Source organism: Pelodiscus sinensis, chromosome 2 (genome assembly GCF_049634645.1).
Source record: "Pelodiscus sinensis isolate JC-2024 chromosome 2, ASM4963464v1, whole genome shotgun sequence".
NCBI classification, from domain to species: Eukaryota; Metazoa; Chordata; order Testudines; family Trionychidae; genus Pelodiscus; species Pelodiscus sinensis.
Genome location: NC_134712.1, coordinates 157,794,244 through 157,820,727, shown reverse-complemented (window position 1 = coordinate 157,820,727; position 26,484 = coordinate 157,794,244). Strand labels below are relative to the sequence as shown.

The 26,484-nt window shown below is 41.1% G+C and overlaps 1 protein-coding gene across 1 annotated transcript in view; it reads left to right on the top strand.

The window, feature by feature from the left end:
* ABCA13 (ATP binding cassette subfamily A member 13) overlaps nt 1-26,484 on the top strand; it is a 281,165-nt gene that overhangs the window by 166,818 nt on the left and 87,863 nt on the right. The window contains exons 43-48 of the mRNA XM_006136374.4: nt 9,162-9,408; nt 10,214-10,306; nt 12,006-12,087; nt 13,767-13,885; nt 16,755-16,842; nt 24,010-24,118. Coding sequence (XP_006136436.3) covers nt 9,162-9,408; nt 10,214-10,306; nt 12,006-12,087; nt 13,767-13,885; nt 16,755-16,842; nt 24,010-24,118 — 738 coding nt within the window. The remainder of the gene's footprint in view (nt 1-9,161; nt 9,409-10,213; nt 10,307-12,005; nt 12,088-13,766; nt 13,886-16,754; nt 16,843-24,009; nt 24,119-26,484) is intronic.

Sequence of the window (26,484 nt, the reverse complement as noted above, 5' to 3'; positions counted from 1 at the left end):
CTGCGTCCGTGCCAATCTAGATGCTCTTTTCCGCGAATGCTTTTAACGGAAAAACTTTTCTGTTAAAAGCATTTGCGGAAAATCATGCCAGTCTAGACATAGCCGTAAAGTTGCAAATGATGCTGAATTGGAAAGAAGTACAAGTTCTTTAGATAAGAGGATTCAAAATACTTTAGACAAGCTTGAGAAATGGTCTGAAATAAATAGGATGAAATTCAATGAGGACGAATGCAATGTACTTCATGTAGGAAGGAATAATCAGTTACATAGTTCCCCTACAAAATGGGAAATGCTGCTTAGGAAGAAGTACTGTAGAAAGGGATCTGGAGATCATAGTGGACCACAAGGTAAAGATGAGTTAACAGTATAATATTGTTGAAAACAAACAAACAAAACAATCATTCTGGGTTGTACTAGCAGGAATGTTGCAAAGTATGAGAAGTAATTCTTCCACTCTGCTTCATACTGATTAGGCTTCAACTGGAGTATTGTGTCCAGTTTTGGGTGACACATTTCAGGAAAGATGTGGACAAATGGGAAAAGGCCCAGAGAAAAGCAACAAAAATGCTTAAAGGTCTAGAAAACATGACCTATGAGGAAAGATTGACAAAACAGGTGATTTTTAGTTTGAAGAAAAGAAGACTGAGAGGGGACATACTAGTTTTTATATGGAGAGAAGATTGCTATAAGGCATAAAGAGAAGAATAATTCCCCTTAAGTTTTGAGAATAGGACAAGAAACATTGTGCTTAAATTGCAGCAAGGGAGCTTTAGGTTGGACATTAGGAAAGCCTTCTTAACTGCTAGGATGGTTAAGTACTGGAATAAGTTGCCAAGGGAGGTTATGGAATCTCTATCATTGGAGATATTTCAGAGGATGTTAGACAAACAGGTAGACTAGAGATTGTCTATATTAGGGGTAGGAAATAATTTTTGAAGGAGGGCCACTTCAAACATTTTTGAAGTGGTTACGGGCTGCCCCAGAAGGTGTGGGGCCTCAGGTGAAAGGGCGGGGCTTTTAAATAGCAGGTGTTGAAAGGGCTTATACCTCCTCTGTGATTCCCAAGCAATGTATTAGGGGACCAGCAGGAGCTGTGAGTTCTTTCCACTCCTGCTATTTAAAAGGCCCACACCTTAGCAACCTACTGGAAGGAACAAGCCCTTTAAATAGAAGCAGTTGAAAGGACTCACAGCTCTTGGCCCCACTGCTAACACATTGCCTGGGAGCTGGTCACCGAGGAGGCTGCCCACCGAGGAGGCGCAAGCCCTTTCAACTGCGTCTCTTTAAAGGGCTTGTGGCTTCCCTGTGGCTGCTAACATGTTACCTGTCAGCCGCAGGGAATGCAGAGCCCATTAAATAGAAGAAGTTGAAAGGGCTTCCTCCTCCCTGGCTTCCAGGCAACGTGTTAGTGGGCTGGATGAAAGAGCTTGGCCGGCTCCCTGACAGGCTCTTGGCCAGACCTGGACTAAAGGATGAGAGAATGTTAAGGGTTTAGAAAATAATGAATGATGTGAAAAAATAGAATACGAAAATGTTATTTTCTCCTTCACTATTGTAACACAAGAATTAAATTAAATTTATAGGCTGCAGATTTAAAACAAATTATTTCTTCACAGGCCACTTGTGGAACACTTTCCCAGGAGATGGTGGAAAGACCCAAAGACAGAGTTCCAATAAGAACAAAATAAGCTTAGGGAGGATAGGTGCATCAATGGCTACTAGCCAGGATGGGCAGGAATGGTGTCCCTAACCTCTGTTTGCCGGAAGCGGGTAATTTGATGATTACTTGTTCTGTTCATGCCTTCTGACACACCGGGCACTGGACAGTGTCAGAAAACAGGGTAGTGGGCTGGATGGACCATTGGTCTTGACTCAGTCTGGCCATTCTTATCATATATAGAGCGTGAATATATTTTCCCCCTGCTGTAACCCACTAGACCCCACACTACTCCCAGAGCTGAGAGAGCACCCAGGAGTCCTGACAGAGTGAGTCAGTCTCTCTCTCTCTCTCTCTCTCTCTTCCTCCCTCCCTCCCTCCCTCCCTCCAGTCAGTAAGAAAATAAGACTGTATATTAAAATGTTAAGGCTAACCAGTTTCCCTTAAGAGACTTGCTATAAGATGTTAGAACATGTTAATATTAGAGCTCAATGGGTCTCTAATTTATTTAAATTTTCTTTCTTTTATAGAGGAATTAGATACAGGGCTTCGGTCAGCAAATTGCTAAGTTGTCCGCCAAAAAATCTAGAATTTCCAGTGCCTTAGTACCCTAGAAAGAGGTGATATGTGCATGGGGGAAGGGCAGATGGAATCCGCCCCCCCCCCCCATTTGCTACTGGGCATGCTCAGTAACACTGCTGAAGCTGCTGTCCTCATCTCCCCCCCTCCCCCCCGCTTTCACTCTCTTCCCCCTCTGTCTATCAGGGCATGAAGTGAAGAGCTCACTGCCCCCAACCAAAATCTGAAATTCCGCCCCTGACCGATGGGGTGACTCAAGCCCTTTCAACTGCTTCTATTTAAAGGGCTTGCGCCTGCTGGACATCTGCTACCATGTTGCCTGGGAGCCGTGAGGAAGGTACGAGACCTTTAAATAGAGACAGTTGAAAGGGCTTGAGCCTCCCCAGCTCCCAGGCAGTGTATTAGGGGGTAAGGCTGGGACTTGCTACAAGGGCCGGATGAAAGAATTTCATACTTTCCTTGTTAAAGCACTTTTCATCCAAAAATCTGAAGACACTTTATGAAAATCTTCACAACACTTGTGATGTAAATAAATACCTTTGGTTTACAGTTGGGTAAACAAATGCAGAGATGGTTTTTGGGCAAGTCATTTAGCCTTGCTGTTGAATAAGTTACTCATTCAAAACAGATGGTAGGACCTTTGAGTTGTAGTCATCTGCTGTAACCACTAGATACCCTCCTTCCTTCTGTTGTGATGAAAAAACAATGTATATTAATTTAAATTGATTTTAACTAATTTTAGCACAATTTTATATCCTAAATGAAAACTTCAAAACCTCTGGTACCATTGAGAACTCTGGAGCATCCAAACTTTTGAATGAGTTATAAACTTGAGTTCCTGGAGTCCAAAACTTACAGGACTTATTGAAATAAGTTGATTTCTTTGTATCTTTTTTTGTAGCTTCTTGAATTAAAATTCACTAGTATTCTTCTCTGAAATGCAAAGGGAGAATTTCTGTGAATTGGGAAGCACAATTTAATTGTGGACATAATTGTACTTCTTGCACATAATTGCACTCATAAGTCATGTAAGACAATTTCTAACAGTTGGGTCAGATTTTAATTTTATCAGCTAAATTATTCATGTGAAGATTCCTATACACTGTCAGCATGAAAGTTAAATTCATAATTGGGAGCTTGGCTGTTCCTTTTCTGTCCTTTAGAATTACTTTACCAGCTGTGGAATAAGTCTTGTGCTTCACTTATGCCTCCTGACATGTATACAAAAGGGATGTAGGGAATTACTTCAAAATAAAAATGACACTCTGAATTCCAGGTATAAGCAAATTGTCAATGAAGAAAACAGGTCATGCCTGGGTGACTTTCAAATATATGTAGAAATCAGATTCAAATTATTCATCTTCCAAGTGATTTAATACCTTGGGAATTCAGGAACAGGCTTTGGTCATAACTGTGGAAAGGAGGTCAAGATAGACATTTATTTCATATACAGCCTGGGAGAAAGGACCTTTTGCTGTGGGTGAGCTTGTGTTTACCCATTCCTCGAGTCCTATTAGGTGTAATAAAAAGCAACTATAACTGTAGATTGTATAAAGAATGATATGGAGAACAATACAAAGAAGATAAACGCCATTTGTATAAATCAGTGATTCGCCCTCATCTGGAACAGTGTGCGCAGTACTGGTCACTCAGCTCAAAGTTCATATTGCAGAAGTAGAGGGGGCTCAGAGATATCAGTAAGAATGGTTAGGGAATGTGGAAAAATGATTACATGGTGATAGATTGGAAAATTTTGGATTGTTGATAGAAAAGGTGCTACAATGTGTTAGGGTTAAATCAATCTCAGTGTTTTGGATCATGAAGAGTCTTTTCTTTGTGGTCAATTATCCCATATTGCCATAAGGGGGGCTCCTTGTACCTTCCCATGAAGCATCTGGTGCTGGTCACTATTGGCCAGGATGCTGTACTATATGGACCTTCTGATCCAGTCTTTGCAATTCCTTTGTTTTCTCTGTTGAAATCCCTGACTTAATTTGCTACTATGTTTTTCTTCCCTTTTTCCTGAGTGTGACGGGGCAGCCCCCACGCCCCACACACCGGGCGCTGTCCCCGGCTTGCTGGGGAGAAGCGGTGGCCCTGCGCTGGTTCCTGCCCTGCACAGCTTGTTCTGTCGCGGGTGGGGCCGAGCGGCAGCCCCGATCAGTTGCGCCCGACTCCACCGCCGCTTCCCCAGCTGTGCCAGAGCGCCGGGCGCTGACACGGCCCATGGCGTCGACCCGCGTCAGTGCCCTGGCAGGCCAGCCGCCCCTGCGGAGGGGGCGTGCCGGCCCCACTAGGGAGGACGTCATTGCGGCGGGATGCTTAAAAGGAGCGCTGCCACCAGAGACAAAGGGGGGAAGGCAGACACGCAGGTGGGAGGAGGAAGCACCGACAGAGGCACCTCGGACCCCGTCTGCATAGACCCCTGAGACCCAGTCGTCACGGTGGCCCGGCGAGGGAGGTAGGAAGCGACCCAGGGCAGGGTGCTGGAACCTGGGGGGTTGGTGTGTTTAGGGGGTTCCGTCCCCCACCAATCAGGACTGAGGGGATTGGCGTATCCCCCCAGACCTTTGGGCCCTGGGTCTGGGCTCAGAGTGAGGCTGGGCCCGAGCCCCCCTACCCCCTGTCGCGCCAACGCGGAAGCCACTCGCAGTAGACCGAGCGTGGACAGACCCTGTCAGACTCGGGACAGGGCTCTTGGGTGATCGGGGAGCACGGAGAGGATGAGACCTTGGGTGAGGGAAATCAGAGGGGAGGGCAGAGGACCCTGCGTGGCCCTCGGGGAGGGCCGCGCCGACGCCGCGCCTCTCCGCACCGAGGAATAAGTTTGGTTATAATGCTGCAGTTTCTTATGACAAAATGTATAGAATTTTGAATGTAACAAGAAACCTGTTGGCTGAGTTCTGTGCAATGTCCCATGCAGATTAATGGACTTCCATTGAGGATACGTAGTATGGGAATATGAACTAAATTTTGTTCATGTTCTTCACAATTCTAAGGTTTAAAGTAAATTTAGCTTTTTAATTTTGCCTTTATCTTCATCTGTTCAATTCTCTCCTCTTATCTGTATCAAGGCTAATTCACTAAGCTTTTCTTCTTCCTCTACAACTGCCATGATTTTATGTTTCTTTAAATAAAACAATGCCCCATGTCTGTATGAGTAGTCACCTATCAAAATTAAAGAAGAAAATTAGAATACATCAGAAGAAACTATGAAAGGGAAGAGACAGTTGACCTTGAGGCTAATTGAAAGCACTTGTACAATCAACTGATAAAATCTAGTGCAGAAATAACATCTGTGAAAAGTTCAGTATACAGAATGCAAGATGAAAGGGACAAGTCTAACTAGGTATGACTGTTCTTCCTAGATCTTATTGAGCCCTAGTGCAAACAAGTCTTTCAGTTTTACTACATTACAAATACCTGCTATTGAAAAGCAACCCCAGAGATCAATGTCTTTTAACCAAAAGAGAAAGTTGAAAACATGCATGCGTGCACACACGTACAGAGAGTCTGGCTAACTTACAGCTTAATCAGGATACGAGATATATTAATAGTGTTACATGTATTTGGAGGATATTAATTTGAAGAATGAAGAGAAAGTAATCAATAAAAATCACCGGTGTTTAATTTTGAATGAGATGAAACCAAAAAAGGGATCATCATGAAAAATCATGATAAGTGAGCTCTAATAGAATATGAAATACTTTCCTCCAGGGTAGAGGTAGAAGATCCAACAGATGGGATTTGGATCTATTAGTTTGGTTGGATAAAACATTAGAAAATGTATTATACAGGAGATTCCTATACTGGCAAGGAAATTAACTGAATGCATTAATAGGACTTTTCTATGTTTAATTCCTGTGATGTTATATTTTCTCTTGGTAGGTGGTCCAGCTCCTATTAAAGCCAATTGAAAAAGTTTCATTGATTTCAGCGGAAGTTAAATCAGTTGCTTGATGTCCACATAGGTCAAGACTATCATAACAGGCACAGAGGGAACCAAGGGAACATGACATCTTTTAATGGCTTGTGCAAAGACCTGACAACAATGTATACTCCACGTTCTCCAAGCTGTGCACAGAGCCCCAAAGGCAGCAAAGATGAGATGGGATGTGATGTTGGTCCCAGCTCTCTCTCTCATATCTGTGGAGGCTAGGAATGTTAGCTATCAGTTCAGTGAATAGGTGACTAACCAGATGAATTCTTAGCAGTTAGTTGACTATTTGATAGTCCCTGGGAGCAAGGCCAGCAGCCAGTGCAATCTGGCCCCACTCCTGGGGAACCCCCTGGTGTTCCACACTGCTGCTTCTCTCTGAGGCATCAGCATGGGGTGCCAGGTGGGAGCCGGTCTGTGCGGGGAGCCAGTTTCAAAACCAGCTCCCCTTGTGGAAAGGCTGCCTGCTGCTGCCTCTAATACAGAGGCAGCAGCACTGGGGGCAGCAGTCCCTGTTCATGGGGGGGTCCGAGCTACCTGTGGACAGAGGCTGTTGGGGGCAGGTTGTAAGGGGGCAGAGAAGGCTGCCCTGAAACAGTCTCTGACCATGGCCAGCACCAGCACTGCCTCAGACAGAGGCTGCTTCCTGGCAGCAGCCCCTGCCCACAGTGGGCCTGGACTCGTAGCGGGTGGAGACTGCTTTGCAACAACCTCCTCTGTCCCCCTACCTCCCCTTTGCTGCCTCTGGTATAGAGGCAGCAAGGAGGGTGGGAATGATAGTAGTTGCCTAGATTCATTGATAAGCCTAAGATTATTGGTTAATTGACTGATCGACTATTCATGCACATTCTTAGTGCAGGCAAGGAAGAAGGAACACACATGGCTGGTTATGTGCAAATTAAGTATAAGTTGTTTTGCCGTGGGCATCCATTTACAGTTGGAACAAGATGTCAATCCACAAGATGTGCAGGCGTGGGGAAAGAACAAAAACAGAAGAAGTCATCCCGCTTAGGAGTGAGAGTGAACTTTGCAAACTATATGTGGTGTGCAATGGATGAGCCCTTGGTTATCATTTCATCTATGAAGACAAGCTGTCAGTTAGCTTGATCTTATGAAAGAAAAGGGAGGAGTTCAGCCAGCCTGCTGAGAGAAGGATGTGGGATAAGCTGTCTTGTAAGAGAAAGCATGTTATGATTTTGCTTTGTTTCCAATAGTCTTACATTCTGTCACTTGAATCTCTGTTCCTTGATGATAAACAGATTTGTGTATGTGTATAAATCAGGCCTTACGTGGGGTGGGAGGTGCAAAGTGTGTGAAGGCACCCCCCAAGATCTCCTAAGTAAACATGAGGCTGGGGCAGTGTATTAAACCAGCCTCTCTCCCCCATGCTTGGGCTTGGTGGAAGAAGGCAGGATCAGCAAATTGCCCTAACCTCCCTCCCCAGTGCCCCGGCTGGCCGAGGGAAAGCTGGGGCTGATATCCCCACTCCCCCAGGAGTGAGGCCAGGGATGGGGCTGGGCTACCATGGTGAGGCTGGGGCAGCCACCATCCCCTCCCATGGCATGCACTACCCCTAAGGCTCTCACTTCTCATAGAAATTCCTGCGTACGGGCATGTAAATTAAATGCTATGAGTTAATTAGAGAGAGTGAGGATCCCGAGTTAAATCATGGAAGCTGATGTATACAGTTCCTTTGGGAATAGTGAATCAAACAATTGTGTGTGTGCATGCAGTGGAGCAGGAACTGAGCATTCCAGAAAGACCCCTGGAGGATTCAGGGGCTGGTATGTGGCTATCCCAAACCTGTAGAGGAAAAATCTTAGAGGGGTAGCCATGTTATTCTGTAACTTGAAAAACGAGTGGTCCTGTGGTACCTTAGAGGCTAACCAACATTTTTAGAATCATAAGCTTTCATGGGCAAAACCCAATTCATCAGATGAATTGGAGTGGAAATGGTAGAGTACAAGGTTTAAATTGGTTGGGGAATTACAAAGCCAGTTTCACCTGCCATTAACATCTGCATTCCTGCATCAAAAGCCATGTATGGGACACATGCAGTCCACTTAAATAGCCTCAGTATCATAGGCCCTGCAACTGACAGGTACTTCTGCTGCTGTTAAATATGTCTCTTGGTTTATTTTATTTTCTCTCCAATTCATCTGATGAAGTGGATTTTGCCCATGAAAGCTCGTGATTCTGTATATTTGGGTTAGTCTCTAAGGTGCCAGAATACAATTTCTTGTTTCTGTAGAGGGAGAATGAGACTTACAGAGGCCTGAAATGTTCTGCTTGTGTTTCCAGAGGCTGATAGATTCAGGGAGTCAGCACAGACATGATTCCCTCATGGTAAGGGCAGGTAATAGAGAAATACCCAACAGCTGCTGGTCTCCCTAGGAATCCTCATGGGAGCAAGCTGCACCATCCCAAAGACTACTGCAGGCTCCACAATCTTTTATGAGTTGCGGTGGCCAGGTTTGTGCATTCCTGAGGCCTTTTCTACTCCCTGTGGAGCAATACATCCCTATGCTGCCTTCTCCAGAGACTAGTAGGTAACTGTTGATATTTGAGAGAGAATATTTGTTTAGCACTTTGAAAGCACAAAATACCTTATAGTGAAAATAATCAGCAGGATTGTTTGTGGTTTTACTGTTCCAGTTCCTTCCATCTGCCCCATGGTCCATACTCAATCAAAACTCTCATTGACTTCAACCCTGGAGTTAAGTACAGTAGTTATTTTTGCCTGAGTCATGAGTGCAAGATTTGGCCTGTAATATTGCTTTATCGTCATTTGTTGTTATGGCTGTTTTATTTTTATCCTTGATGGGGCTAAATATTTCACAAGCAAGGTAAATAGAGATAGAAACAGAAACACGTACACATTTTTTAAAGGATACCCTTGTTCTTTGAGCACCTAGCATCAGATGGGAATCGTGACTTAAGAGGAAAGACAGTTCATGTTTGTGAAGAAGTTTGTTTGTCTCCTGGCAGGTAACGCACTCATGGATGCCCAGAGCGTACGTGGAACAAGGCTTGTTCTCACACAGATTGCTGCCCTTTTAATGAAGCGGTTTCACCACACCAGGCGAGACTGGAGAGGAACTCTGTCAAATGTTCTGCTGCCTGTCCTCTTTGTTGCCATGGCAATGGCCTTGTTTACTGTGAAGCCATTAGCTATTGATTATCCTTCACTGAAGTTGATGCCAAGCCTTTATGACAATGCAGAATCCTTCTTTAGGTAAAAACCCCATTCATCATCATTAACAACTTTGAAGTAGGGTCATTGTTTTTGATTATATATGATTTTTTTCCTCCAAGCAGAGTAGTCAAATTCACATTTTATAGTGGCTGTTTAAAAAAAAAAAAGTCTTGAGAGTTGCTCATCCCATCAAAAATGTATGTTAGTCACTTATTTGAATTTTGTAGATAATTATGAGAGGTAAATTGTGCACATTTGAGTAACAGAAATGCATCTTATTATGTTTTAAGACACAAAGTAAATGGTAGTGAAAGAGTAGGGGCTTTGGATCAGGCTGGATTGGGTCTACTGAATCTATTTCAAGCTTGGTCATAAAATGCGATTATATAATGTAGGCATGTGCATACAATCATACATGTGTGTATAGCTGTTTTAGCTTATTTCTGCGTAGTGTACTAGGTCTGTAAGCATTGTGTACAAAGCTTATTTGGTCTGCAAATGCAGGTTCTATCATGAAGCATAAGTCTATACTATTGAACTCATAACATGTGAAAGTCTTGCATTTCTTTTTTATGGCAACTGGTGGAGAGTTATGCCTGTAACTGTAGCATAGGCAGAGTTAAGGTCCATGTAGTAAACTTTACTTTTAATTCCTTCACACTTAATGTTTAGTTTTTAATCAATGATTTAATCAACTGTGATTTTATGTCTCAAAGATTGTGAATGTTGAGCTAGGGCAGATGTTTTGAACAGATTTATTTCTCAATTTCTACCTCATGAGCAGGAATGTGTGTTTCCTTAGTTCTAATTACTTTGTTATTTATTCCTTCTCTCCACTGAGCAGCACTGAAAGTGATGATTTAGGAAACCTTTCTTATGTGCTGCTGAGAGATTTTGCAGACCAGGATCATCCATGCACCTATTCAACACAAGATGTGTAAGTGCAAACAATGCAACTTTTTTTTAGCACACTAAGTGGCTACATTAATCATTACAATCATTAATACAGAGATTCCTGCACAGGGGAGGGAATCAATAGTTGATACATACATTTTGGGTTTGTAAGATTTTATATTAATGTAATATTTATTCACTAAATGGGTATTACCTATTAGGTGAAAACACTTAAATAACAAATAGTCTTGCAGCACCTTAGAGACCAACAAAAATGTAGATCATGTCATGACCTTTCATGGGCACAACCCACTTCTTCAGATCAATGGAGTTAAGGGGTCCTGTTCCCAAATAAATAGCAGAAAAAGAGAAGGGTTGGGGAAGGGAGGAGAGAGAAAAGGAAAAAAGTAGTGTCCTTGCTAAATGAAGCTGATAGAGTGGGTACTAAGTGCTTTTCAGTACCCCGTGCTTGGTTTTTTTTATGTCATTAGGATGTGGAATATAGTGGGCCATCCACACAAGGTCTTTGTTTAGACCTCTGTTGCAAGTATCAAACTTATAAATGAAATGTAAGTTCTGCAGCTTCCCTTTCAAGCTGGTTTTTGAAAGTGGCTTGCAATAATACAGTAACTTTGAGATCCATTAATGAGTGTCTTAGCAAGTTAAAATGTTGCCCAACAGGTTTCTGCGTGTTACCTTTTTGAATATCTGATTTGTCTATTAATCATTTCTTGTAGAGCCTGTCCAGTTTGGCCAATATACATGGCAGAGGGGCATCACTGGCACTTGATGGCATAGCGGTTCGAATTCCAATAATCTTTACTAGATGTCAAGTGCTGGATTTAATCGTTCCTTATGAACAGGGCTCGCTGAACCGTGGCGAGCCCCGCTTGCCAGCTGCGCTGTCTGGTAAGCTGCGCATGCGCAGATCATTCTGCGCATGCGCAGTTCGCCCGAACCCGGCTCTTCCGGGTTACAATCTACTCGCCACGGGCGAGTAGATTGTATTATTTGTCGAGCCCTGCTTATGAAATATAAGTTTAATAAAATATATGTGCCTCAAAAAGTAAAAGAATGGATAGTGTAGAATTCTGTGATTAAATCTTCAATGTCCTGTTTCATGTAGTACATCCTTGCATTTCATGCATTGCATTGATAAATGAGCTGCCTTCTAACTGAAATGCATAATAGGCTTCTAAGTCCCATTGAAGTCTGTGGGAATCTTTTTAATTAATTTCAGCAGGCTTTGGATCAGGTCCAAAGTCAGTAAGAAGGAAGGCTGGTGACACAGTCAGTAACTGCAAGTGTCATTAGGCTGAATCAATGTTCATTAAATAGAAGGTCAGGTTTTCCAAGTTTGACATGCCTGGTCGAGGAAGTACATTTACTTGCATCTATGTTGTTCATACCAAAACCTGGTATACAGCTAATTGGCTGTTTGCTCAGGCAAGTACTTGATTTGCATACCTGTCAGAAGTTTGAAGCAATAAGTTAGAAACCACTAAGTTGGAAGTGTCAGATGTTATGACACCGATCCATGATGAATGAAATTAACACATTTTAATAGAACAATAATAAACCATTGTTTTGGAACCAATATTGTGGAAGTGGTCAAGATGCAGCAAATGTTGGTCATTATTTTGACGTCTACTCTTAGATAAAATATTATATAAATAATATTATATAAAGATAAAAAAAATATCTTTTAATGATTGTTCCTGTTGTTATTTCTGCTCTGGTAGAAACCACAGTTCATGTTGGCAGACCGAGCATAGTTCACTACAGAAATTCTTGGATGCATGCAGGTGTATGACAGAACATCAGGTATATTTTATCCCATTCCTTAACAAAATGAAACTAATAGATTGGCCTCATTATGACTGGAGAGTTCATTCTCTCTCCATTATTGCTTTGACTTCATCTTTCTAAAGTTTTCAGGGAAATGATGTATAAAGTAATATTAGTCTGCAGGTGAACAGAACACTTGTAGTCATGATGTCAACCTTGTGAAACTATCGTACCTTCCAAAAATGTATCATTGTGAAGGTATTGTCTAGGAAACAAATCTCTTATTTTAAAATGCATTTTCCCAAAGATGGCTGTCAGACATTTCAGATATAACTTTCTATAAATCTGAATGTGAGAAGTGCAACAAAACCAAGATTTGGGTGTCAAACCTGTCTTAGCAGTACTTGATCCATGGCTATCAAACTCAACTTGCCAGTGCAGAGAAGGCTAGGGACTGCTCTTGGTCTCCTTTTAGGGTTAAAAGGGGGAACCCTGTGAAACACTAGAAGGAGACAGTCCTTTTATGCAAGGTAGCACAAAGGATGCAAAAGGTGGCTGGCACCTGCACATGGGAACATTTTTTTTTTCAACGTAAGCACTTGTGAACATCAACACTCTGGGGATTTGTGGGCACATTTCTCCTCATCTATTTCCAAGCCCTTATTTGGATCCAACAATACTCTTATAATTGTAATGAGAATTAACAGATCTCAGTCCCGTTTTCACCCTCTATTACTGTAGTTTATTCTTATTTGTTCTGGAGATAATAGGACTCAAGCTTTGGGGTGGGGGAGAATCTGTCTGTATGGAAATGATCTGTTCTCTGCGTACAATGTACCTTACAAACAGTACAAGCAATATTAAGGACCAAATTTTGCCTTCCTACATTCTCATGCACTTCCAGTTGAGGTAACGCAAGTCAGAGGAGTTGAACTTACATCAGCATGTGAAACTTTGCCTTAAAGACAATATGGGACTCAAACCTCAATGTATAAAATTTAGTGTTAAAATATAAAACAATGTATAACTGAAACTTGGCCTGCTTTTAGAGTGGGAAGACTGAAGTTTCTTCACTCCCACGTGAGGGAAGCTAGAAATCTGCAAATGGTTAGAACAGTATTTTTTAGTTCATTTCCTCACATTTGAAAATGAAGTCAGCCTCTCAGGAAGAGATCTTGGTATTGATAGTGGTTTATGAGCTTACAGGATGCCATACTGGATACCACATCGTTGTATCTTCTTCCCACTTTCTAACTCAAGGAGAGAATTCTAATAAATCATTAAAAAACATCTTTATGTACAGTATTTCCTATCAAATATATCATGTGAATTTGAATCCCAGTACCCCTCATAATCTGATCAATGTATTTTTTTGTGGGTTTTCAGCTTCAGCAGATGAATGATAGTGACTGTAAAAGTCTTATTGGCTTTTCACTGCTGTAAACCTTACTAAAATTGCACGCATAAAAATGATGCTTTCAAAACAAAGTTGACTGATAAGGTTACAGCAGAAATAGAAGGTGGTTTGATGACAGCTACCATGATTTCAGATGTCCTGGGCACATATAAACCATATCTAATTTGCTGAAAAGTTATAAAAGCTAATCCCGCTGAAAAACAAGGCAGTAAAGTTTGAGTGTAAATTTAGAATCATGGCTAAACAGTGTCTAAGGTTTTTAAAATAACTTTGCTGATTCATGTATATTGTTTTCCAGAAGTGCCCAAGCTTCAATGTGTCTGTTGTGTATGTGAAGAACCAAGAAGGGCACATCCTTTACAACCTCTCCGGTTTCAATGTGGAGGAATACTTAATCATGCCTACAGACAAAGAAAGGTAGCTTTAACATTGTTCTTCCAGTAGTATCCATGTGGATCTTCTGCTGTAGGTGTCTTGTGTCCCTGCACTGCTGATCAGAGAACGTCAATATCAATGTCCATTCGGCCCACACATGTACTTTCTCTCCTTGTGCCCTGCCACAAAGGTAGCCACTGCATACAGACTAACCGCCCCAGTTCCTTTTCAACTTCCCGGGCTAGAGATGGAGCTATTAGCAGCATGTTTGTGACCATTATCTTCCTTTACATTTCTATGGTTAATCTCCCCAGTCCTATTTGAAGTTTCTTCTTTTAGTACTTTTTTCCCCAAAAGATTTTATTCACCCCCCTGCTCCTCTCCGCACACACTTTTTCATCAGGAACCCTTCCCCACACGCAGAATATGCGCAGTTCACTGGGCTTCATGAAATGTCTCTCCTGCAAAGAGGCAAGCTATGTAGCAGATAAGCAAGGCTGGTGCATATGATTTCTCAGGGTCGGTCCTTGTGCACAGAAGAGTGGTATTTTGCTAGCAGCTCAGATCCAGGCCTCTCAAGGACAGGGAGTTGAGGTGGAAGATCGTCATCATGGAGGAGGCCCTCCAACCTCCCTGGACTCACAGTGAGAGTCAGTTAGTAGACATGAATGAGTCTTCCCTTTCAGCCCCCAACAACATGGATTAAAGAAATGAGCCACTGACCCCTCCACAAGTCATCAATAAAATAGTAGTGAGTCCCCAAAGTAAACCTTGAGCAAACCGTAAACTATTTCCAACATGCTCAGTATCCTCAGTACTATGGGCACCAAGATGATCGCACGTATCACAAGCTCCTTAACATGCTGTGCTCTTCCTTGTTCTCTAAAACAGCCTTCTCAAATATTAATGATGCTGTCTTTGACCCCACAAACTGTACAGCATACCCTAGCATCAGTGGTGCCTTATGTGCAAGTAAGCCAATAAAAATATTAGGTCACAGTTAGGATGAGGGAATTTATCCTCTTCTACATTCCATCCAACTTTATCTTGGTAGATGTTATAAATGTATGCAGTCCACTCCTTATGAAAGAGATTGGAAGAAGAGGGAATTTATCCTCTTCTACATTCCATCCAACTTCATCTTGGTAGATGTTATAAATGTATGCGGTCCACTCCTTATGAAAGAGATTGGAAGTGTCTGACCTCTTTGGGAGGAAAGTTATTCCTCTGACATTCTGCAATTTCCAATTGCCTGTTACCAAGCCCCAATGGTGAACTATGATGTCAACTGTTTGAAAATGAGCAGCTTTATTGATCAGCTATCTGAGTCATACTGTGACCAGTTCAAAGCAGTCATCCAGGATGAACAGCTAGTGGCCAAGATTATGCTACAATATGCTCTGAATGTATCTTATACAGAAGCCCAATCCATTTCCCAACAGTGATTGATATGTCATGGCTACCCCGACTGGATTTCCCTAAAGACATGCAGTTGACCCTTGAAGATCTTCCCTTTGAAGCCTCCAGGCTCTTCATAAAGAAGACTGATTCCTCTCTTCATTCTCTAAAAGATTCTAGGGCCGCTGTCTGCTTGCTGGGCACCTGTACAGCAGGACAAAAAAGGAAAGATAGCCCACAGTCCCAGCACCAAATCATGCACCTCTCAATACCTGACTCAGTGATACTGGACCTAAACTATCTGGCCCATCTTCTGCATACCATCTTCTGCATACCATCCATCTAATGTTCTGCATCCCATCCATCCTCTTCCAAACACCAATTTTGATGTGTTGGTCAGGGCATGATAGACCAGTCTGCCCAAGAGCTACAACTGACCATCACTTCCCACTCATTTGCCTACCATCTGGCAACATTCTGCAGTACTGGGAATGTATAACATCAGACAGATAGGTCTTGGAGATTGTTCATACTTAGCATGAGAGACAGATCCACTACCTCAGGTTTTTACCTTTGCTGTTTCCTAATACTCCAGAGAAAGCAAGGTGGGAGACGCATACTAGACCTCTGACCAGTCAACAGGTTTGTGAAAGCTCAAAAATTCATGATGGTCAGAGCTCTCCTAACACAATACAGATTCCCTTTTTCTTGGCCAAATTCATAGTGGCCCTTTAAAGCAGCCCACAAATATCAGGCAGATACTGCTGCCAGTGCCCCAACACTGCCTACACTGAAGCATATGACAGCAACCACAGGAGTAATACCACATTCCAGGCTTCACATGCGATGTCTCAAGATGTGGATCAGTTCCATTTACAGATGAGAGACAGACTAGACAAATATCTGCAATAACCCCCCAGGATCAAAAAGTTCCTAGACTGGCAGCAAGACCTAGCAAATATTTGCAAAGGGCCCCTTGTTTCAAAAGCCTCCCAGTCATTGCTCCTCAGAGCCCTTATTGGAGGGAACATTCTTCTAAATGTCCTCATGACTCAAGACAGGTGGCTTGTCCATATAGAGGTCCCTCACATCAATCTTTTCAAACTCAGGGTAGTCAGGAATGCCTGCACCCATTTCCTCCTCCTGATCAAGGGATTATGCTTGAGAGTCCTTGCAGACAACATTACATTTATGTACTGCATAAATTGGCAAAAGGGAGTTAGATTGCCCTTCCTCTGTGCAGAGGTAATTGACTTTGGAACTGGTGCATCTTCCATGATGCCACACTGTCAGTGACTTAACTTCCAGGCACTCAGAGAATTCAATAGTGGATAGACTTCTTTTTCAAATAAAAATGTGATGAATATATGAGGCTAAGTTGTACTTCTAACTCAAAATGTAAAACATAATAGTAAACATATTTGTGAATTCTATGTTGCAAGAAAATGTTTCTCCCAGTGCTAAGAGAGGAAAGCTACTGACCACTCCCTATCATTTTGTTTTTTATTGCTAGATATGGAGGCTGGTCTTTTGGAGTGAAGACATCCCCTGAAATTCAAGACTTAAAACTGAATAAAACATACTCTAAGCCTCTGACTAAGGTAAGACATACACATGGAGTCCAAACCGTGTTGCAGTGTCAAAGTATTTAGGTTCCTAACTCCTTGGCACTTCACATACAGTAGAACTTCAGAGTTACAAACTGATCAGTTAACCACACATCTCATTTGGAATTGGAGGCACATAATCGGATAGCAGCAGAGACCAAACTAAAAAAAGGCAAATAAAATACAGAACAGTGTTAAACATAAACTAAGAAAAGGGAAAGTTTAAATAAACAATTTGACAAACTAAAGAAATAGTTTCTGTGCTTCTTTCATGTACATTAAGACAGTTAAAAGCTGTATTAAGTCCATGTTCAGTTGAAAATCTTTGAAAGAGTAACCACGATGTTTTATTCAGAGTTAGAAACATATCAGTGTTATAAACAGTCTGGATGCTCTCTTTCGAAAAAGCCCTGTTTGCATTCAAGAACGCCTTTTTTCAAAAGAGCACTTTCAAAAAAAGGCGTTCTTCCTCATGAAATGAGGTTTTCCATAGTCGAAAGAAAAGCCGCATTCTTTCAATTTAATTTCGAAAGAATGCGGCTGTAGTCGAGACGCAGGTGAAATTTTTTCAAAAACAGGCTACTTTTTTCAAAAAACCCTTGAGTCTGGACACAGCCTAAGTGAGCTCACTTTTAAGACTATTTCCTCATAACTGGCCTAAGTTTTTTCTTTATTTCCTATCCATTCCTACTAAAATCAATCTTGGAATTGACTGAAGTAAAGTGAACTATCAATTGTGTTTTGTTGATGGCTGTTTCAGTCTTGTGATCAATATTATTTTATTTAACAAGCAAACTAAAATATACATAGCAATTTCATTGATTTTTAGAAAAGTAAAGATGTGGGTGAGAGGAGTAGTTACCGCAAGAGTAATAAGTAAATCATTCTTTGCTCTTATCAGATGCTTCTAAAATACTTTACAAATATTAGCATATATTATTTCCCTTTTACAGATGGAAACATGGTGAGGTTCACATGGCTTGCATGTGGTCACATAACAAGCCAGTGGCTTAGCACTCGGATTTCTCAGCTTCAAGACTTATATTTAACCAGTAAATCATACTGTCTTGCACTGTTTCTCATCACCTCAATTTTCCTGATTAATGAAGGGACTGAAGAGGCAGGGACTGAGGGAATAGTCCACCCACCGTCCACCAAGTTTGGCCTTTCTTAACCCCCTTTGAAGATCACTCGAAATATTTCCAGAGAGGATACTATAGAAGGTAGAATGGCATCTAGAGTCCAGTGGGAATTATCAGTCTGGCAGATTTTAGTGTATTTCCATTGGTTGTAAGATTTTCTTCAAACAATCTGAACAGTCTTTAAGTCTCATAAAACAGTTCAGAGAACTGCTAGAGTGTGAGTCCAGCAATATGAAGAGGAATAGCAATCTCCAAGGTGTGTTTCAGGGTCTCTGTGACTGACTTCTGTTTTCTGCTTTCATTGGCATGAAGGGCACTGAAGAAGTGAGTTGCAGTGTATGTTAAGGGAGATGACCTTTGAGAGTAAACTGGAGCCGGACAGAAAGAAGCCCTGACCTTAAATATTGTACATGGGTTGGTTAGAAAGTGGATAAAAACGTTTTTGTTTCTTGTAAACAAAGTAGAGGTGGAACCATTTACCAAAGCCTAGCACCAAATTTCCAGCAGGGGCCAAAGGTTACTTAATAATATGGGACATGGAGGTACCCTTATCAGCTAAAGTTTTGTTTGGTACCTTTGACATCTACATTTGTCCATCAAAACCCCCGCACATACCTATTTGCATTTTCCTTATGATTATTTATGTTTAGGGGTACAATTCTGCCATGGAGGTCACAGATCCTATGACTTTAAGAGACTTCCAGACTTCTGCAGTGGCAGGGATGGAGCTATCAGCCCCAGGAACACCACAACAGTAGCCCCGTGGCTGAAGCCCTGGGGGGTTGAGGTGGCTCAGAACCTACCCCAGGAGCAGATATGAGATTGAAGCAACTGATGCAGTCATCCCTGAGACAACTAGAGCAGCAGCTACTGGCCAGCTACAGGGCTGCCAGAGCAGTGGTCCTTTGGGCCACTGGAGCAGCTGGGTGTGTCTGCCCAGGGGCTGCTGGTGCAGATGCCTAGGCCTGTCAGAGCGGCATCTGTCCCCAGAGTTGGAACAAAAGTCTGTACTGCCTCTTGACATCCCCTGCCATCCTACACCACTTTCACCATTTGTCACTCCTTAGTGCTGGGCTCCCTCCCACCTGCCAACGGTGCTCCCAGTCACCAGCACTGGCCACACTCCCAGCCCTGCTCCTGGTGTTAGCCCTTAACTGTGCCCCTGCCCAGCTTCCAGCTGCTAGCCCTGACTGTGCTCCTGGCCCCATGGGTCTCTGGTCTGGCAATATCCATGGTCCAGCAGGATTCTTTATGTTTAAGGGTACAATTCTGCCATGGATGTTCTCATACCAGAGAGTCCCAGACCAGAGAGATCCTACCTATATTGCTAAAAATACCTGTGACAGTATCTTATCTTTATTTATGTTCCTCCAAATTTCTTGCAGCTTTCAGGTCTTGGTCCTGATCAATGCATAATTAGTCCAGATGGCTACAATATATTGTGTGTCTCTGGCTGCTGTTTTTTTTTTTTTTTATCTTTATCTTTGGTGTCTACTATACCTGTCATCAGCACAAGGATAAATTATAGCTGTATGGTTCGTGAATAAGCTTCATTTTTTAGAGCCTACATAATAGTGCATTAGACTTATAAAGGGCACTGTGTTATCTAAACTACCTCCTTGAAGTGGTTTTCGACTGATGTAGTGTCAAATTATTGCATTAACCTTTCAATAATTAATGACCAGTCTTTTACTTTGACCTTTCAGGCCTGTTCACAAGACAGCGAATGTACCATTTACATAGCCTTTCCTGACTAAAAATGGGAAATTTGCATATGAAGTGACTTACTGTACAATTCATTACACTGAAGAAAACCTCTGAGTCCTTCTCAAATTATTCCTCTCCGCTGCAGGATGTGCATGACAACTAGCTTTCCACTCCCAATTTTAACAATACCCAGCCAAAACATGGAAGGTAGCTAGCACCTTGAATGCCTCTTGTTCCAGGAATGTAACAAAAAGTCAGCCACGGTATGCATCACATACCAAACATATCGGAAGAAAAACTATGGCATTCAACAGTCAAAGATGGCTATCATGGAATAGTAGCATGTAGCAGAACTCAACAGCTCATCTTGTTCTCCTGCCCTGCCCTTCCTCATTTGTGTTGTGTGTTCATTGTCTCTATCTGTAATCTGACCTATAAAGGTCTTGCAGCAAGGTGGCTTGCCCTTTTAAGTGTCAGAGGCCTGAGGCAAGCTAATTCACGTTACTAAGGAGACACACCTTATTAGGGTCAAACAGTTCAAACTGCAGGAAGAGGAGGATGCTCAAGGAGAGGCAAAAAGGGATTTTTCTGCAGTGGTCCCTGATTTGAGGAAGGGACACTTCTGCTTTGAAGAGTGTGACTGGTTAGAAAGCCTGTATGGAAATGTGATTTCTTTTGGGAGAGAAGGCCCAAAGGCGAGTCAGGCCTTGCATCTTCTCCTGCTGCTCAGACAACAGAGAAAGTGAGTACTCAGGGATGAGAGTCAGTGCCCAGCTTAAGAATGAGGTGGAAAGCTTTCTTCCATTGGTGAATTTTAGATGAATAAAATCAGACCCCAGTTGTCATTGGACTTGTGTGGAGTTTTTTAAAGAAGCCTCATTAAGAGGGAAACTGAAGCAAAGAACTGCTTCCAAGCCTACCTTGATCCAATGAGGAAGCAATAGTGGTGGTCGATCCATTGGTGCTAAATAAGTGCTAAGATTTATATTCAGACATGTCCTTGAAGAACTTATTGTATTAAAATATCTGAAAAACCTGACTCTTATAGACAGTTTGAGTTCTTGTTGTGGTCCGTCACTAAGCACAGGCCTTTTTTCTAGTTTGACCTCACAAAGTTGTCACATATTCATGGAGCTGAGATAATCAGAAATTGATTATATCCCAAAGTGGTGATCTATGTCTATTCACAAGGTAATTCTAACCTGGAGGGGGGAAAAATTCCCACTGAGAGAGAAATTTGTCAGATGATAGTCGGATAAAATGTTATACATTCACAATTTGATAGCATTAATCTAAGGAATAGCCAACTGCTTTTCTAATGCAGAATTCCTCTAGGGATGTATTTTACTCATAGATATTCAAGAAGGAAAGAGACTGACACAACTTTTAATGAGCCAAATAAAATATAAACATTTAAGAACAGTTGGCATAGAAGAAGACATAGATGGTAATAGCATTATTGGGACATAGAACTCTTAGGAACTCTCCTGGATATTAACTCTTCTATCTGTGGAGACCATCCCTGTCAGTGGAGAACATGTGCACTAATCTTGGCAAAATATGTGCTGTCGTTCAAAGCATTTCAAACCCCTACTTTGTTCCCCTTGTGGTAGATGCAGAAATATAGATGCATGGCAAAATATGTCTATCTATGAATACACATCTAACACGGTATCATTATGACCCTTATCATTGTAATATCCAAGCACCTCAGAGTTCTTAAAATATTCCTTATAGAGATGGGGAACTGAGGTATGTGGATAACTCAATTCATCTATAGTCACACAGGAAGTCAGACTCAATAAGACAAGATTAAGCAGGAAGAGGAAGTTACAGAGATGGGACTTGGGCCCAGATCTCTTTAGTTCCACTCCAAAGCCCTCTGTCATGTTTGCTTCCTGTGTCTCGGTTCTACCACACTTGAGCATTAAAACTGGTCCTGTGTTGGAAGGGAGACTTTCCAGGGCTTTGCATACCAGACCCAATTAGAAAACCAAGTTTAATCTGCAGAGTCCTCCCCACTCTTTTCCCTCACCATAAAACATATTGTACACATGGCAGTGTTTTGTCTAGCATAGCTGCATGTGTTTTTGGATGAGGTTAAGTGCCAGTATCTCATTTTCAATGTTGTGGTCACTTGATTCAAAATTATTTATAGTCAGTCTCTTGAAAAAGAACTAGATGCATCTTTTGATAAAGGTAACATCAAAGACTTTTTTTCTTTTTTGCCAGATTATAAATGATTAAATATTCTGCTTTAAGTTAGTTATTTCCTGATGGCCTGACTCAGTTACATAATTATATTGCACTCTGGGATGTAGAATGCTGCAAATACTCTGAAGATGCAGTGATTCTAATTATTGGTCAGGACTTCTAAATTTCTTGTTACAGACAATGCTATATTGTCATTTTTTGATTTCCTTATTATTTTGGTTAAATTATGACATTTACTAGGCTATTCTGTGACTACTTATTGAGATCTCTCCCCTACCTCCAATTAACTGAGGATATGTCAGCAAAATCTTACATTATTGTTTTTTGTAATTGCTTCTTTTTGTCTTTACAATGTGCATAATTGCCATGGATTCCATTATGTATGTTTAACATTCTTATTTCAAAAGTTTTTAAAAGAACAGATAGAGGAAGAAATGGGATGGTGTATTGGGGAATTGGCATCACTGGCTAGTAAGGTTTTGATTCAGCGCTGGCACATGGTTGCACAGGTGACCAGGAATGGCAGAGGCCTTAAAGTTGAATATCTGGAGACTATTCCTGCATTTTTATATGGGAGGCCCAGGGCCTGTTCTGTGTCTATTTTGCTCTCTTTTTGAACCATTAGTAGCTTCCCTGCTGATTATATAGTTGTCATGATCTCAAACTAGAACACAGAAGAATCCTAAGAGCCAGAAAACAATCCCCGGTTTATAATTATTTACAGTCACAAGAGCTAGCTATATCCTAGAGCGATGCGAATTATTTTCCCCTCCAAAAATGAGATCCTTTTGTTAATAACAATTCTCTGATCTGCATAGTTCTGTACTCCATGTCTATGTGGTTGCCCATGTGCAATGAGTTGAAGGTCAGCCTAGTTCCTGTAGACAGGTATTCATTAGCAAATTCAACTAAAAATGGAGTTCATCACCATTTTTTGTTGGTATCATCTGGCAGGGCATGGAGACTATGCTGTTTTCTCACCCTTAAGTGGTAATTCTATTAAATGCTGAAGCATGTTGGTCAGGCTGTGAGGGTACATCTACACTGCAAGGCTATTTTGGGATACGAGATGTATCCCGAAATAGCTACCCCACGTCCAAAGAACACACCCATTATTTCAAAATATTTTTCGAAATAACAGATGCACTGTGTCACCATTCCTGTAAATCTCATTGCATGAGGGATAAGGGATGGCTTGAAATAGCACTTGATTTCAAAATTTTGCACTGTATAGATGTGCCAAATTGTGTACCTTATTTTGAGTTTAGAGTACAGTGTAGATGCGCCCAGTCAGAAACAGGTGCTAAGTGTGCTGGATTGTTCCATAAAGATAACAGTAGTGTAGACCTGTGTTGTTCAAGAAGGTATTGTGCCTAAGCTCTGGGACAGTGCCTCCCAGAGTCTCTCACTGTGCAAGGGAGGAGCATGTTTCAGCAACCATTAAGGGAAATATTATTCATGCTTTTTCTGTTGAATAGGTATGGATGAGTTATTGACCTCACCCATCAATGCCTCATATGGAATGGCTAGCATTGTTAGTTTCATGTAGTCTTGGCCTTTGAGTTCTCCTGTCCCATTCTATTCTTCTTGAGCATAAGGTCAGAGCACATTTTAGCTCTGATTGTTGTTTTTTTATTGCTTGCATATCTCATTTTGAAATCTCAACACTAAAAAGTATTTCAAAGTTTTACTGTTTTCTAAATTCTCCCACTGGGTTTCAGATTAAACCAATTAATATTACCTTTTCAGCACAAATAGGAGAGTTATGTATTTCATGTGTATTTGACCTGACATGATGCAAGGGTCTAGTTTAGGTAATCCATTAACTTAAGAGTTCTCTTCCTTTGTTGCTAGTTGGATGGAGAGCCCTGAATAAATAAAGCTGATGATGATTGTAACCCACCAAAGGAACTCTACAGCTCATTTGATTCTGATCCACCCAGAACACCCTATCCCATGTATACTGCTCTGCAGAGAAGCACCTAGCTCCTGCAATCTTACATAATGTTGTATTTGAAATTAACTAATATTCCAGGGTATTTGGATCTGAGGTTCTGGTTCAGGCCATCTTTCATGTAATATCTGTTTTCTTTCTCAGGTGTGGTACAACCAGAAAGGGTTCCATTCACTGCCATCTTATTTAAATAATCTGAACAACCTAATCCTGTGGCTGAATTTGCCTCCGTCTGTGGATTGGAGACAATATGGTAATATTTTTCAAAACTCTTTTCAAATGTGCATTCATCTTTTCCTAAAAATACTTATTTTTAAAAGTAAAAAAATGAAAATCAAATAATAACGTGAAAATCTTATGGAAATATTTAAAGTCCCAGCAGAAGGCCAAAAGTAGACATTTAGACATTCATTTTACATTGTTTGACAAAATCTGTAATCCTTAGCACCATTTTGCAACGGCTGTAGGTAGGGCTGGTTGAAGTATTTTGACTAATGTCTAATTACAGTTGATAGTTTGTGTCCAAGCAGCAGAAGACATCCTAGTCAGGACTGGGACTCTCTGTTGTGTTAGGCCCACTAGTCTATATAGCTAGACGTGCTTGTAAGATTTGGGAGGTATTCTTCAAACTGTGGATGGAGAAATCAGTGTAAAGTACTTCAATGGATTGTGGTGGTTTTGTGCTCTTTTAGATGAATAGAGGCTGCATGATAAAAAAGGTTCATGGGAAATGTATGGCATCTTTGAATGAATACTATGTCAAAATTTCTGTAGTCTTCTGGTGGTTTACCCTAGTTAAACATCTTTACAGATAGTTTCTAAGCTGGAAAGCACTGTGTGTATTATCATAGCAAAAGCACAATATGGATGCTGTAGAGATCCAGTGGAGGAGAAAAGAACAGGACGATTTTTAAAAGAGAAAAGGGTCAATATATATAAAAGAAGGTAGAGGTTTTCAAAGGTACCAAAAGCAGTTAGGTTTACCAACTCCCATTAACTTTCAACTGTCTCTTATTTGGTGGAATGAAACTCCTTGAAATGTGAGGTTAATGCTATAGAACATTTGTTGTGGGCTTTTGTTTTTTTGTTTTTTGTATGTGTAAGGCTGTTTGTGGACAGAAAAGGCATTTTTACAAGTACAGCTTTATTGTCACATCTCTGGGATAAGTTTTGATGACATCTGGTGGGATAGATTCCATAAACACGCAGCTCTGATGTAGGGGGAAAAAATTGTGTGCTTTTAGATGAGAGAGAGATTAAAAGTAATTTTTCAAAGTGGTGTTCAAAAGATTACTATGGATTATTAAATTTCAAGATGATAGAATATTATGTTACAATTTTTCTACGTTGGATAATTTCAATTTGAGACACTGTGTTATGGAGTGTAAGGTATATTCTAGCATATTGCTGAGAGAGACTTTTTACGAAGCCTGTTGAGAGGTGTAATCTTCTCTTGTATTAATGCCATTTTTTTCTGTTTTCAAAGAATAACGTGAATAGTACTGTTGAATTTCTTTGTGTGTCTGTCCGTCTGTCTGTCAAGGCAATAATAAGAACTTTCAAAAGCAAGAGAGGGAGAAAAACAAGTTCCCTTCCTACCTTAACAAAAAAAATTTCCTTTACTGCAAGAGTTTTCTAGAATATGAAAGGATATAGTTGTGCCCATAATGCCAAACAGAGATGAGTAGGTGTTTTCATGTGGAACCAAATCTTGGGATATTTTGAGGTGGTCCTTCTTGTTTTACTCCTGTGAATAGTCCCATTGACTCACATAATGCCATCTGCATTAACCCGATCCAAGATCTGAGAAATATGTCTCATGGGCATGAGTTAATTCTGGCTTCTCCTCTGTTAGAATATCAGGGCAGAGATATGCCAGGGTTCTACAATAAGGTTTTGAGGATGAGAGAGATTTTAGGTTTTACAGAACCTAGTTTTGATTAATGGTTTATAAAGATTTTCTCCTGATTTTTTTTAAAAAAAGCCCTGGGTGGTGTGTGCTATTAGTGTGACTTTGATCTTACTAAGTTGGTGTGTATGTGAATGAGAATGGGGATGATTTAGTGACCAGCAGAGATTTCCACTTGAATGTTGTCCATCAGTATTAATAGCAATACTATCTGGCCTGTCCCTCAACAAACTATGTTTTTCGAAGGGATGTTGACATTTCTCCTTTGTTCAGATTCACAAATACAAAATACTACGTTATTGTGGGAAACAATTGCAAAGTGAGAAATTGTTAATTTCACATAGTTTTAATATTTAGGCACTTCATTTGAGTGGATGGTTTTTAAAGAACAAGTGCATCTAGAGATTCAAATGAAAATTTTTGAAGATATTTTATGAAGGTTGTTTACAACTTTTTTTCATTCGTGGTCCTCCAAGGGAATTTAAAGTAGAAGTATGGACCTCAATAGAGTCAGTAGACCCCAGATTGAAAACCACTGTTGTGTTTAATAACAACCTTTTGTGGATCCCTTAGACATAATCTGCAGATACTGAGGGTCCCACAGACCACAGGTTGAAAACCCTTTCTTTATGATAAAGGAGCAGCAGATGGCCAAAGTCAAAATACACATTGGTAGACCAGTGATCTATTCTGAAGTGTCAATTCAGAAA